Here is a 15,305-nt window from a genome sequence, read left to right on the forward strand (position 1 = left end):
ATGGGCATTGTCCCACAAACATTACCTCCTCTGGTTTCTCTTTTCTGATCTGACCCTACGTGGCCTCACATATCACAACTAAGAGTGGTCTACATTCCAAACATCAGTTTACCCCTGATCATGCTTAATCTGACGTTGATCTGATGTTTGATATTTGATTGATCTGATTATATACCTCAGTTGTCAGATGATTAATGGGAAAGAAGAAAAAACAAAGTTCTGATACTCAAACCTGTTTTCAGCTTTTTTTTTGTTTGTTTCTCTAATCTTTGCTTATTAAATATAGATTTTATTTTTTTACAGAAGTGATTCGAACAGTCATTGAAAACTATTTTACATATTCACACATTTCAGATAGTTTCTTATTCATGGTTGATTTATATTGTAGTGTACATATTTTCTATATTTTCTGTGATATTTCTTATGTTCTATCTCTATTTGATTCACTTGCTCTGAAATGGGAGCAACTGCAACTGACCTAGTTTCCCCTCAGGGATCAATAAAGTTTTCTGATGCTGATTCTGATTCTGAAATGAAACTGTGTGAGAAGTTTTGGGGGGGAAATGTGGGGAAAAGTCTCTTTGGTGGAACAGCTGACAGCTTGTTATAAGATATTGTAGCCTCCTAGTTTATGATGAAGATGGACTTCAGGTCATCGTTTACACGCTTCACACTGTGCTCTGCTGTGTTTCATTCATCCCTGTCGTGGAGGTGGTTTGGGGGTGTGGTTTGGGCTCTTCTTTTCAGTACATTCCTGCTTGTTCCGGGGTCCAAGTGCTCGTGTTCAGCGCTGAGGGAAAGATGTCCTGCTGCAGATTCATGCCCTTGTGACTCATCAAACACGACCGGGGCTCCGGCTGAGCGCTGTGAGGTAACGGTTCCTGATCGCAGTGCCCACAGACGTACAGACCACCATCTCTGGATCCTGTCTGTGTTCAGGTGTAACTCCGAACCACTTCTCACGCGCACATCGATAATCTGATGCTACAGGTTTCAAAGCACCTCAGGAGGCGCCATGTGTCGCTGCAGCCACTGAAGCAGCCTGAGAGCCAGACCGCAACAGACTAACTTACACCTCTCAGACCTCTGCAGACCTCAGACCCCTGTGGCATCTGCACATGGTGCAGTAAACCAGCGAGGACAAGAGTCCAGCCTTCTCTGTTTGCTGCATCGATGCCTCAGTGCTGCGAGCCTGACTCGTCCCGTTAGCTGCTTGTAATATTAATGATCTCGCTGTTTGCTGCACTAGTTACGAGTCCCTCTGGATAATAGTACCAACTTAAACGGCTTCAACACAGACATAAACATAATGTATTTCTGGTTCTGTGAATGCCTTCGGTTCATTAAGCTTGTGTGGGTAGCACTCAGTTTCCTCAGAGTGCCTAATATCATCAAGCATCTGGTTAAAAGCTTCTCAACACTTGAATCGGCCGCAGCAGGAAAGCTTCTGGAAATTGCTTTCGTGGCAGGAGGCATTATCTTCTTATTAGCATTCAGGGTGGCAACAGAAGGAATCATTAGGACATTAAAAAGGGTTGACGGCAGGGATATGCTGCAGGGCAGGATTTGCCTCCCACCTATCAGGGTTTATTAGCAAGACAACAACACTCAGTCCAGAAAAAGCTACTTTTCAAAGTGAATGCAAGCCAACGCTGCAGGATGTGGTGAGAGTTCATACTTCACACAAACTTTTCATGACTGTTAAACAGATTTAAATCTGTTCATGTTGGTGATGTTGGAATCGTGTTCTGCTGACTATCTGTAGAAGTGGTACCCAACGTGGGGGGCTGGGACCCTCACATGGGTCACAGGACAGATCAGAGATGATTAACAGGACAGGAAAGCAGAAAACACATCTTTTGTATGTGAATCACTGGATACGTTTACCACTAAGATAAGATAAAATAATCCTTTAATAGCAGGTGCACCGGACTCCGTCTGCGAGGTCAGACTGCGTCAGACCTTCATCAAACGATCAGTTTGCTGGGATTTAGGCATCAAAACTTCTGGGCTAGCTTCAGGAAAAGATGATGGTTTGGCTTAAATTCAAGTTCAATAGTCTGACTCATGGGACACAAACATCTCCTCCATACAGAACATCTACAGACTTTCTTGCTCTTTATACTAAGTCAGCTGACTTCCTCCTTTGCGCCAGTCATTATTACCATGGTCACTAGAGGTCGCCGCCCAACAATAAACATGGGTGCTGATAACCTGCTTGCACAGACAACTGTTTTTTCTCTTGAGGACTGTCTGGACTATGAAAGGCTCCATCTCTTTCTGAAAATGCACAATGTTTCCAGCCCAAACTGGCTTTTCTTCAGAATCACAGGAATCAAAAAACATTGACTCGAGATCCCTGAAAATATTTTCCTTTTAAGGGATCAGGCCTAAGCCAAAGCTGGATCTGAACCTGGTGTCTGGTGCTTTTTACAGCCACCATCCACCCTGACTACACCTGCAACTCTGCTGCAGTACATAAGAAGCACTTAATTAAAACATGTTTCTGAACACAATTCCGGAGCACAAAACAACTTAGAAAACAGCTTTCTACCATAAAAACTTGGTTTCCAGACGACAGAGCTGATCATCTCCACATGAAGGTTTGTGTGTCAGTTTTATTAAAATCCTCACAAATTCCACTGATTTATTCAATTACTGGTTTGTAATGAGCGCTCATATTTGACACCTCCAGAATTCTCATCTAACAACATTTTTCCAGGTGAACCTGAATGCTACATTTCTATAATCCAGCTCAAATCTTAAATGCAAATTATAGAAAAATGATACGCCGACATTGGGAGCTAATAAGAGCCTTTGAGAAGCAGATAAATTGAACAGTCGACTGTCGACGTTCTCTGCAGACCTTGGAAAGAGATGTGAACAAACCGCTGACAGATCTGACAGAAAGATGCATTAATGGTGACAAACGATGTGAGAGACTGTATACGATCCCTGAGAGGAAATACGAAACCAAAGAATTCAACAGAAGGCCTCAGTATTTACAAAGTCTTTTGTACTTTTTATTCAAGTTTTACCATTTATTTAGGGAAACTGTTGACATTTGTCTTCTCGTCATGAAAATGTACATTTATCAATCTGCATAAAACATCACATATACAGTACATCAAAATAAATACATCATCTGGTGGGTTGATTGAGTTTGCACTCGAAGATCGGTCGGTTAACTACAGCTACGCTATTCACATCGCAACCGTCTGCAACAACGCATGTTGTTCAGTTTCCTTTTTAGCCACGAGCCGGTCCAGACCTGGAACTCCGAGGCCGGTCTACGACGGTCATCAATCTAACTACATGTGAGAAATAAGACATCAACACTGCACCGGCCCGAGAGTCAGAGATTTAAATGCCACTTCACTACAGCTAAAGCCAGAGCTGGACCGGCGGTAGTAAAAAGCAGGGGAGGTGACTGCAGGCTTGGGGGGGGGGGTTGGGAGCTGGGGGACAGCAGACAGCTGACTTCCTGTGTGGGACTAGCTAGGAAATGAAAAAAGGAAGCCAATGACCACAACTTCCTTCTTTCTCTCATCATTGAGAGAAGCGTTGATTCATGAGTGTAGACGTGAACAGAAAGTAAAAATCCATCAATCTACCTGCCAGCTTGCTTGTCCCTAAGACTCTGGAAGTTGTAATCCTTAAGATTTCAGTCCTACTGTGTGTTCAGACCATGGATGTATGAAGAGAGGACGGACACATCTGGACACTCAGACTCACCCCAGTTTTCCTCATAGACCTCCATTATACGTCTGTTAGACTGCTGGACCTTATACTTCAAACACTTTCTATCGCTGATTTTGAAAGTGGAGGTTTTATGCTTGTAAAACTTTTCCAGATGCTATGAAAGCAGTAATGTCACAATGCACAGTGTAAAGTCAACGGGAGGAACTCTACTGAGCATGTGCAGTGTGCAAACCTGGAAGCTTGACAACGCTTTTAGCTCATGAGCTCAGCGAGTGTGTCCACCTTTGAGTCCACTGTCCTCTTCCTTTAATACATTCATGGTTCAGAACTGGAGGAGAACTTCAGCAGCAGCTCCACTGAGAACAAAGTCTATGGAAAGATGACAGTAGACGTGAGAGATGGAAATGTTTCGGTGGATCTGTCAGCGTTTTCATGAAGCAGCTTCATTAAAGTACAGAGACGAGACGAAAAGACGAGAGTGGAGGAAAATAACAGAGTGCGGTCAGTTGCTAGCTAGCTTGCAGCTAATATATCTACAGGCTGCTTGAAGCGAATAAAAAAGCAAAAAAATGTTTGCTGTCCTGCTCCACAGTGCCGGAATGAGCCCTTCACTGACCTCAGGACAGCTGAAGCTGAAAACACATCACCTGTTCACACCGCATCTTGGCCATAAATACAGGAGAAACATCTTTTTCCCCCTTTTGTGTCTTATTGTTCTAAATGCAGCACCTGAAGCACTTCTGAGGACGTTTCACGTAAATCTTGTGACTGTTGGGTCGATGCACTTATTCTAAGTGGCTTTGGATGAAAGTGTCAGATTATTGAATATCATGAAAAAAATGACTGTTGAGGACACATTTTTGATGAACGATTGTGCTCAGTGGTCACCTTGGTGACAATTACATCGCATTTTCTGTGACCACTTCACAATAAAAGCCGACCTGTGTTCCGCTTGTTTGACTCTTTTAATGTGAAGCAGCGGCGGCAGGAAGTGTTGGGTTAGCGTTAGCGGCACCTTAAACAGCTCTGAGTGAACAGTAAACAGTGACACTGGATTTCAGTTTCCCGTGAAGACATTATGAATCCAGCCAAGAAATGGCGGACTCCGCCACTAACAATGAAAACTACTTTATAGGGAATTTAACAACGCTGAAGAACTTCTGCAGAAAAGAACGCAACCATACGTGGTATCAAAAATGGGGTTTGACTTCATGAAAATCTTAAGGATTATAACTTTAACTCTCTCTCATCAAAGTTTTTGACAAAAAAAATACAAAGTGCTTCAATCCTGTCACTCCACGCTCCTCCTACTGTGCCCTGTCTCCTACTCCGTCCCCTTCTCCCCTCCTTAACTTCCTTTTCAAACCCAACCCGTCCTCTTTTCTCACCACGTCTGATGTTCTCAGATGATCATTGGGTCTTTCCCCTCCGTCCTCCATCTCCCACCATCTCCCAGCGACACCGACTCCTCTACCTCCTCTCCTGCTTCAGGCCTCCTCTCTTATTTCCCTTCGTGTCTTCAGAAGCTGTCTCGTCAAGGAGGAGAGAACAGGATCAATCACTGCGTCTCATGGCAGAAGGGGCTGGACATCATCTATTTGTATTTACATCGCCTCCTCCTGGGCGGAGCAGGAGGGAGGAGAGGATGAAGAGTTAGGACGGGGCGGACGGTCTTGTTTCAGAAATGTCTTTCGTGAGGCTTTTCATATCGATACTTCATATTCACGAGTGTCCTGTTGACAGTGACAGAGAAGATGGGACAGACAGAGGCAGCATTAATGCAGCGAACGGCGAGAGTGATGACAAACGATGAGTTCAGGGTGTTCGGACAGCTCAGTGCTTTTAAATGTGTTGGACACTCACTCCTCCTGTCTCATAGAGCGGGTTGTCAAACTCTGTCTCCACAGTAATCTGTCGGTAAGGATGGGGGTAGATAAGAGGCAGCCTTAAGTTGGAGTGATATCGACACCTAGAGGACAGGATGAGGAAGACAGACAAAAAAAAAACATCAGACAATTCTTCAGAAGTTGCTCCACTGTGATTTTTATTTGTATTTTTTTATAGATTTTTTTTTTATAAAAAACGTATTTCAATTAAAATATATTATGATATAATTCTCAGAGATTAAATGTAATAACTTTGGTGATCCTCTGACTTTTCATGTAGCGCCATCATCAGGTCAACATTTTTAATGTTTATGAGCAAATACCAGCAGAATTAACGACATTCCCATCAGCCTCAGCTGAAGTTCATGTGTATGTGCTAATTAGCAAATGGTAGCATGCTAACAGGCTCAGCTAAGAACATGTGAAACGTAATACTTGCTGAACATTAGAATGCTAGCACTCTCATTCTGCGACATGTTAGCATGCTGGTGTTAGCATTTAGCTCAAAGTAACAGTCACAGTGAATGCTGCTCTAAGTGGATCTTCACTTGTGACTGTTCCGTCAGCTGCTGTTTTTACGATTTTAAGTCAGAAAAATGCTGCGAATAAACAAAAGCTTCGACTCTGAATCTGCTGATTGAGATCCAGAACAAGCGAGTTAGTGGACCTGAGCTTTGCTTTCGGTTTGTTTTTGACTTTTATCAGTGGATTTACACGTGATGTTGGATTCAGGCACACAAATGAGAGACTGTTGAGTCTTTATACTGTTTCTCCAAAGTGTCTGTTATCCATTTGGAATAAATATAGCGAGAATAATCACCCCTTCTTTAGGTGTGAGTTCATGCCACTTTCAGTCAGAGTTACAGTCATGGAAATTGTGTTCAGTTTTAATCAGTTGTAAGTCTGAACTTTTATCCACCAAAGTCAGGATTAGAAGAACTACTCATCTCCCTTCCTTTGAGGAATAATGCAACGTTTTGGGAAACACATTCATGCTTTCTTAGCTGATACCACTCTCATGTCAATGTGGTAGAGTCTGTTAGCTTAGCATAAAAACAGAGGGAAACAGCTAGCCTGGCTTTTCCCAAGGGTTAAACAAAATCTACCTACCAGCATTTCTAAAGGTTAGTGATTAACATGTTATATCTTGTTAGTTTAATTTGAACAAAAATCAACATATAACTGTCAATTCCTTGAGCAGCAAAGTGACTTAAAGGTCCAGTCTGTAGGATTTAGGGGGATTTTTGGCTGAACTGTAATATAATATGTATAGTTATGTTCTATCACCTGAAAATAGGAATCATTGATTTTGTTACCTTAAAATGAGCTCTTTATATCTACAGATGTAGCAGGTCCTCTTCCACAGAGTCCGCCATGTGTCTACAGTAGCCCAGAACAGACAAACCCAACACTGGCTCTCGAGACCGCCTTTTGCATTTTTACAGCTACCGTACAGGAGGATGAGACTAGATGCCACGAAATCCTGCACACTGAGCCTTTAATGTATTTATCTTCCTGGTAATCCAGGAGAGGCACAAACTGGGGCAACATGACCCAAAGTTTGCTGTGATGACCATGAAAACACACTATCAGCTGTAATGACGAGAAGGTCGGTAATCCATCCTTTCATGTGCAGCCGAGCAGTCAGAGATCTCACCGTGTGACGTAGACATAAGCCCCTCCGAGCAGGACTGACAGCAGAAGAACGAGAATGAAGATGGCCAGCGCTATGTTGCCTCCATCCAGAGTGGAGCCTGCAGTCGCCTCTGCAACTGATAGACACCACATCAAGGTTGACTGAAGGCAAATGTCATCAGGGAAACAAATTAAACCTGGACAAGTGTGGTCAGGGGCGGCTTAGCAAACGCAGGTGAATGCCACAGGTAAACAAGTGAACACAAACAGGTGGATGGAAAAACACACACACAGCGGGGATGAGGTTGGCAGGCAGATGTTTGCTGACGCAGGCAGAGCAGACGCACAGAGGTGAAGTGCTTTCTATTCTCTGGTTTGTTTGAGTCTACAAAACAAACTGTGTGGTCTTTTTAGCCCACAGCATCAGAGCACACCAACATACACAGGTAGACTCACCTTCCAAAGCATGGTTGCCAAAGCAGTCATGGTTGGCTGCAAGACATCATTCTGTCAGTCAGTGCATGAAAATTGACATCACACTTCCTGTGCAGTTTGTATTTGTAACAAGGCTGCTTTGATCTGACCGTTCGCTATGATCCCCTCCACCCTATACTGTCACTCCACCTGTCAAGGGCTCCGTCCACGTGTGGGGTATCTTGGGTAACATTTGCCGGAGTTGATGAAGAAGAAACTTCCCAAATCCAATAATGAGCAGGACAGAGCTGCTAACGTTAGCTTCACTCAAGTAGCTTCCTCTGTGGATGTGCTAGTAGTTTCTTTTTTAATTTTATGTAACCTGTAACCCCGCAAATTAACGCACTTCGTTAATGGTATGCTAACTGGCCTTAGAAGTAATTCTAGCATAGGTAGTAAGATAGCTAGCTGGATATGCTAACATTTGCAGTCCGTGTGCTCTGGTGTGTATGGAAATAATGAGCAGTGCTCTTAGTTAGTTCTAGAAAAATAGATCAGGCTGGTGTACCATCCTAACATTTTTGGCTGCTTAGCTTTGATGCTTGTTCATGTTAAGAGAACGCCGTCATGTTAACGTCACAGGAGAAAAGGATTCTGTGCTTGGAAAATGTAACGCTATCGCTATCGCAGGAGTTGTAATCTTCCCATAATGCAATAAAGAGCAAAACAGCATTGCTAAGGTTAGCTTAAAATCTAGTGGCTTCCACACAGGAAGTACAACACGGTGGTTGTTTTTTGTTGTTATTATTTTTAACCCCATTAATAAATGTTTGTTAGTTAATGATATGCTAATGCAAAGTAATGCTAGGCTACTATTGCAGGAAATAAGTTAGCTGGACATGCTAATGCTTCAATCTTACATTAGAGAAGGCTAACACACTGTTATATCAGTTCCTTACACCTTTGTGCTTGTGTTTTTGGAAATGGCTGATGTAGCCCTCCAAACTCTTTAAATGGTGAGCTAAGCTACGATTGGACAATCGCTGATTGGGAGAGGGGTTTAGCGAACGGTCCTTAGCATGCATAGGGGCATGATCAATCTGTATCAACAAGCATGGAGAAAATATTGTAAGTCTTTGAAGAATATTGTGCACATGCATACGTCCAACGGTATCGAGAACGAGGGAAAGTTTCATTCCACACACATAAAAATAAAAAAATCTGCAAAAGTCTCACCCCTGCAGAGTGGAAGTGGCCCACTCCAAAATGACGGGTTTCCTAGGATGCATTTTATTGCAACCTCTCCAATGAGCTCGTAACCTTGGTAACAAACAAAGGTGAGTGATTCACCGGGCAGGTAAAGCCTTTTGGACAGGATCTGGTAGCCGTTGTCAGGGAGACCAGGGTTTTCACAGGAAACAGAATCCTCAGCTAGATGGAAGGAAGAAAAAAAGAGAGAGCTGGATGGATCCCGTTGAGTTTCTCAACACGAATCAGAGGTTTTGCGTCAGAGCTCGACTGACAGATTTGACAGGCTCTGGCTGAGGTGACATGACTCATGGATAATCTCCACCCCCTCCTCCAGGTGGCTGAGGGCTGATTGGTACGGTGCATTAGCATTGCATTTACATATCAAACACTTCATATAAACATTTATATCCCTGAAAACACACACACACACACACATCGACAGTCCTAAGATGAAAATGCAGGAGATGAAGCATCATCTCTGGCATGCAGCGACGCTGTGATCTGTGTCAGCAGAGGAAAGAGAGAGCCAGGCTTTTTTTTTTTTTGCGAGAAATCACACAAACCCACTCATGTTAGATCGCACAGCCACGGGGAGAGAGCCTCTCATCTTCACTTACTGCCGTGTGCTACAGTCTATCCTGATGACAGATCTCTGAAATCAAAGGCCTGACAAATTACCAGTAAACCGCTGCAACCTTTCGGCCCACGAGTCTGATAAAATAACAACTAGCTTTTCCTGTCCGGCCGTCCGACACTCACAGACACAGTGAGGGAGGCGAGACGTCCACACGGGGGTCCCGGGCTCACGGCCGTAGCAGGTAATGGTGGCGCCGCCCTGCAGGATGAAGCCGGGGTTGCAGCTGTACTGAATTGTTGTCCCCACCAGGAGTTTCGGGTCGGACAGAGACCTGGTGGAGTGTTCCACGTGGCCAGGATCTGAACAGTACATGACTGAGAGAAAGATAGGAAAGGAACATATGAAGAAAACAGGTGAACACATCTTCAGATGTTATCATTTGTTTTTAGAACTGTTAGTACTATTACCTCCAACACCAACAACATAGACCTTCATCCTCTGAGGAACATGAACATCCTCAGTGAATGTCATGTAAATCAATTAGGCTGCATTCAGTTCCATGTAATAAATCTTAAACACTGATTTCCCTTAAATGTTGCTTGGTGAATCTTCATAATGCTTCAATGAAAAATTCTTGCCCAATAAAGAGATATTCACTTCTTCCCTCGTCCCTTCATTTATTCTCTCTTTCAGCACTCTCTTTCTTTCACTGCATGAGTGCATTGTGCAAATAGGTGACGAGGTTTGGAGATAAGGTGACATTTGAACCTGCATTATCAAACTAATTGTTGTTTTTTTTTTGGGTCACTTGGAGCAGCAAAACAAGCCCAGAACCCAGAATATTTATGTTGTGCTTGATAAAAAGTGGCTTCATTGAGCATCCAGCAGACACAGAGCTGCATGATCTTTCATGTGGTGTCGTGTTCTCTCTCTTTTAGCTCTGTTATTGGTCTCCACCAGTTCCTGAAGGAAATATCTGCTCTTTGGCTGCTAAACGCTGCACTATGTTCACCGGCTAGATGCTAACTGTGTCTGTCTGCTGTTTGCTGCTGAGCAGGAAGTGTTCAGTGGAAAAACGACACTGAGTTAAAACAGCTTTGTGGAGAGTCTAACCACCAGGGGGCTCACTGACATGAAGGGAAGACGTGAATGCGCTAATGTGAAACTGAATGCGGCCTTAGCGGACAAATCTGGACTTGACTGTGGTGCTAAAGTTCAGTAGGTCTCCAAAATGAATACAAATATAAATGATCATGTCAACAATAAACAGTAACAGATACGCACACAAGCTCGCACACACTAACACAGATGCACGGCAGAGGCTTAATACTGACTCTTTTCACAGAACGGGGGCTGTGAGCTCCAGGACAGGTCTAACTGACAGGTGAGGGTCTCGCGTCCCACCAGGTCATAACCAGGGTCACACTGGTAGGTGATCCGAGCCCCTCGCACCAGCGCAATGTGGGATGTCGTCTTCCAGCCGTTCTGGATCTCGGGCAGGTCTGGACAGGAGTCGTTTCGGGACACCTCTGAGAAAAGACATGAAATACAGGTTGACTGCTGGCTCTGTTGTCATGGCATTGTTGCTTGTGGTGCAGGTTGGTGTGTTTCCTCTTTAGAACAGGTTAACAACGCTTCATCTCATTGCAACATGATTCTCTCAGAGGACTGATGGACTCATTGTGCGCTTTCTTGACCGTGTGACAGAGTGATGGATTTCATCTGTGCTGGACAGTCTTCAAATATCGTCTCCGCTCTGGCAAGTTCGCCTCCGAGCTGCTGTTTGGAAAGCCAGTCAGCTTCAATTCAGACTCCCATTGAAACAGTCCACAATAAAATTATTCCAAGCCGTCACTTATCTGCCACAGTTCATCTGCCACGAGAAATAAATCATGTTTTTGTGTACCGTCAGAGGGATTTTCTTTATAATACAATGCTCTTTTTAAGTCGACAAAATAATCCTAACTTAGAGTCCACTTATTATATTATTTCATGGCTTTAAGCCACGTGATGGAGCTCATTAGATGCAGACAAAAGCTTCAACTTATGATTATAGGCTTCTGTTCCTTACTTCCTTTACTGTCTGAGTCGCTTTGTTTTGTTTAGCTTTAATGTTCAAGGAAGACAGAGAAGAAACATCACATGTTCCTTCATCACACACAGGTTTGACTATTGCCTTATAAAGCTGATGGTGAACTTGTTAGCAAACAGCTAGCTATCAGGATTGTCTATACCTGGAATGTTTTGTTTGTTTGTTTTTTAAAAAAAAGCTCTGATGAACCCACTTCCTGCTCACAGGACACAGCAGACAGACGCAGTCAGAGACCAGCTGGTGAACATGATGGAGCATTTAGCAGCTAAAGAGCCAAATATGTCCCTCGGGAGCAGGTGGAGACCAAAAACAGAGCCATAAGAATGAGAGTATTGGACTTAACACAACTCCAGTTCACCACATCAACTTAAAAGGTGATAATATGCTGAAGCCGCTGCCACTATCAGGTGTTGTAGGTGTAAGGTAAGGACATGATGCTAAAACACTGCGTTCGTCTCTATGAGCAACACCTCTACGATAAAACGTAGAGTTTATTTAACAGCCTGTTTCAAGATCTCAGTAAACCAGATGCTCTCGAAACCTTTTTGTTTTACGATATAAAAACACACACAAAGGATGGAGGTTTTTCCCTGATTCATCTGTCAGCTACATAATTAACGCGTGAATTACGTGAAGACCTCACACACCAGCATGCACGGATCACACAGAAGCCTCAGACCAACAGTCTCTTGATCGTTCTGAGGATCTTTCTGAATCAAGAATTCCTCTGATCTCGGATTAAAAGCGTCCAGCTCAAACTTTCTCCACGCCGTCTCTGCGGTCTTAAAATCAGTGGAGCTTTAGAATTCAGAGCCCCCAGCCAAATCTAATAAAACCCACAGCCGTGAGAGCAGAACAGCTCTCCCTCCGGACTGATCAAGGAGCTCAAATGTGAAGTTGTGTCAGTGTAATAAAAAAAAAGCAAAAAGTTAGTTTCATTTTAGTTTTCCGTGAATGTCAACAAAAACTGTGAACATAAGCTGTTTTTGGGTGAGTTGGTGGAGACACAAGTTCACTGAAAAAAAAAAACAGATCAGGAAAACAGCATTGTTCAAAACGAAGAAAACGTCACTGTTTTAACTCTTCATGCACCACCAGGACTTCTGTGTCCCAGCAGATAAACCAGCTAACGTCCACTAATGTTACTGACTATGAACAGCAGAGGGCAAAGGAAGAAACGACTTGAGCAGGGACGCATCATGGAAACATGACAGTAAGTTGGTATTGATCTTAGTATTGATTACCAATGAGCAGCTAGCTCTGCTAGCAGGCCAAAGGACTCAATCACAAGAATTATTTTGATTTAAAAATCGTTGGACTGTGAGTTTAGTTTTATCTGGCTTTTGCACAGCAGCGAGGTTAAAGGATCACTTTTATTTGTTACTGAGAGTCAGATCAGAAGGTCTTATAGCCCTCCATGAAAACACGCCTCAGCTTTCCGCACAGTTCTATCTCAGCAGACAAAGACAACGTGTTAATCAATGAGCTCTGGAGAAGCTGGTATTACCTTTGGACAGAGCCGTGCTAGCTGTTTCCCCTTGTTTCCAGTCTGTATTGTATGCTAAGCTAACTGCCCCTGGCTCCAGCTTGTTGTTTAATGTACAGACATGACAGCGTTATTTCGTTTCCTGAAGTGTCAAACTGTTCCTTTAAGTGATTTCACTTCTGTACTGAATATGAACTCATTTTACACAACATATGTTTCCAGGTGTGAATGCAGCCGTTTAAAGCCTTTAGTGTCTCAGAGGGAGTTCAGTGAAGTCTGATAAATGTCCTCAAGTGATGTCACTTGAGTCAAGTTTGAAACTGAGTCAAATCTGTTGCAGTTAGAAAGACTAAGATGAGCAGACCTCTGTAGCTACAAGCTACATCAGCTGCTGCTGGCATAACACACACAATCTCCGACAAATGTCGTGTTGAATTGTGGGTAATGTAGGCACGGAGGAGGGATGCACGAATAAAAAAAATCAATGCCTCTGGTTGCTCGTCTTTTTTTTTTTAACTGTCCACCCAGAGTCAGACAGTGGACTTGGTGAAGAACTCAGTATCATTACTTCACAATAAAACATTCAAAATGAAAATATTTTCATTTCCAGTTTCTTTGGTTGTGAAACAGGATGTCACGCTCTGAAAGATCGCTTCGTTTGTCAGATCCGCTGATTCGTCTGAAGATTACAGCTACGTGCCTTCACACGCAGTTTGTTTTTCCTTTTCATTCAGACACTTAAAGCTCTGTGGATTCTCATATCTCGAGTTTACGATCGGCCAGAATAAAGGACGCGCAAACACAAACCACCTCCAGCATCCACTCTAACCAAGAACAAATACAGAACATTAATAAAATTTATGCCGTTTAAAGACAGAAAAAAAAGTCATTACAGCCTCGAGAGATAATTTAAGCAGCAGCCTCCTGCTGGGACAAGTGTGTGTCTGCATATGTATGTTTGATGATTGATCGGCCAGCGCTCAGTATTGCATTACACTGTACAATATAATAGGCCTACAGGGGTTTGTAAGTTGAAGGATCCCGGATCAATTATTCATTCTCTATTGACTCGCGTCTCCTCCTCCGTGCAGCCTGAATGTGTGTGGTGGGTAATTTATTCTGAGCGCAGACACACACACACACACACACACACACACACATTCATGCACAGACACATATAATCAAAGAGAGTAGCCTACGTATTCATGCCGCGTCTACCTGATTAACTCCCCTGGGAAACGTGTGTGAGTTTGGTGTCGGGCAGGTGACAAGTAAATTGGGCAGCGTGTGTCTTAATGCAATTCTAAATTGGAGTCAGGTGTTGGATATGGGAAGCGCTGCGGATTACCGTGCGTAAAAGGAGGAAGTGAGCTTATTTGGCTGCTTGTTAAACTCTGGGCTTGTGTGTAGATGAGAGCCATTGTGAGATGGTGAAACAAATAGGATGTGATTGAATAAGGGCAGAGGGAAATGAAAGGAAAGACAAATCGAGATGAGAGGAGAGGGAAGGGAAGGGGAGACGAGAAATGGAGTCGGCAGCTTGAGGAGAAAAGGCTGCATTAAAACAAATGCAAACTGAATGAAAGTTAACATTTCCAGATCTAATTTAAGGAGAAGAAAAGACCAAAGCCAACAATGTGTCTCTCACTACTTTCTTACTTCCTGTCTGTGGCTCTCAGCTCCAAGCCCATTGGTTCCTATTGAAGATGTAAATCTTTAAAAACACCTCACAAATACAGTTTCATTCTTTAAAAATGTTCACTCACTGTAGTTTTTTGGGGTTTTTTTTTTTCAAACGTTGCTCGAACAGCAGAAAAGAGCACATTTTTGAGGGACTATTTTCAGGCGCGGATGAATACATGTTTTCCTACAGGGAGCTCAGAATGATGTGATAATGGAAAAATAAGGTGTGACATTAAATCTGATGTGCAACTTTGTTCTTTTATCTCAACTTGACCAAGTGCATCTGATTGTTTTTCCTTTTTTACACCAGATCTCATGATGCACATAACAGACTGTGTTTTAATGGCTGTTTATCAGGCGCGTTTTATGATCCTTTTCAATGAGCACATTAAAAACCTGAGTGGAAACACTGCGAATTTGAAATAAATACCAATAATAAAAAAAATTCCTCTTGGCTGCATGATGAGGAGGCTGTAACCTTCCTCACTTTCATACATGAAACTAACAGAAATGTATGACTGCATCACGTTTTCCAGTGTTTGACTTTTGACTGCAGCTCTTTTAATGACGTCTACTTGT

General features: G+C 43.1%; 1 protein-coding gene across 1 annotated transcript in view; it reads right to left on the minus strand.

Annotated features, from left to right (window-relative positions):
• Positions 1-5,405: 5,405 nt before the first annotated feature.
• LOC121622956 (seizure 6-like protein) overlaps positions 5,406-15,305 on the minus strand; it is a 44,837-nt gene continuing 34,937 nt past the window's right edge. The window contains exons 11-17 of the mRNA XM_041960044.1: positions 10,800-10,994; positions 9,648-9,839; positions 8,874-9,068; positions 7,680-7,715; positions 7,246-7,360; positions 5,566-5,671; positions 5,406-5,435 (exon numbers count right to left, since the gene is read on the minus strand). Coding sequence (XP_041815978.1) covers positions 5,406-5,435; positions 5,566-5,671; positions 7,246-7,360; positions 7,680-7,715; positions 8,874-9,068; positions 9,648-9,839; positions 10,800-10,994 — 869 coding nt within the window. The remainder of the gene's footprint in view (positions 5,436-5,565; positions 5,672-7,245; positions 7,361-7,679; positions 7,716-8,873; positions 9,069-9,647; positions 9,840-10,799; positions 10,995-15,305) is intronic.

The sequence above is a fragment of the Chelmon rostratus genome, chromosome 19, assembly GCF_017976325.1.
Source record: "Chelmon rostratus isolate fCheRos1 chromosome 19, fCheRos1.pri, whole genome shotgun sequence".
Classification (NCBI taxonomy): domain Eukaryota; kingdom Metazoa; phylum Chordata; class Actinopteri; order Chaetodontiformes; family Chaetodontidae; genus Chelmon; species Chelmon rostratus.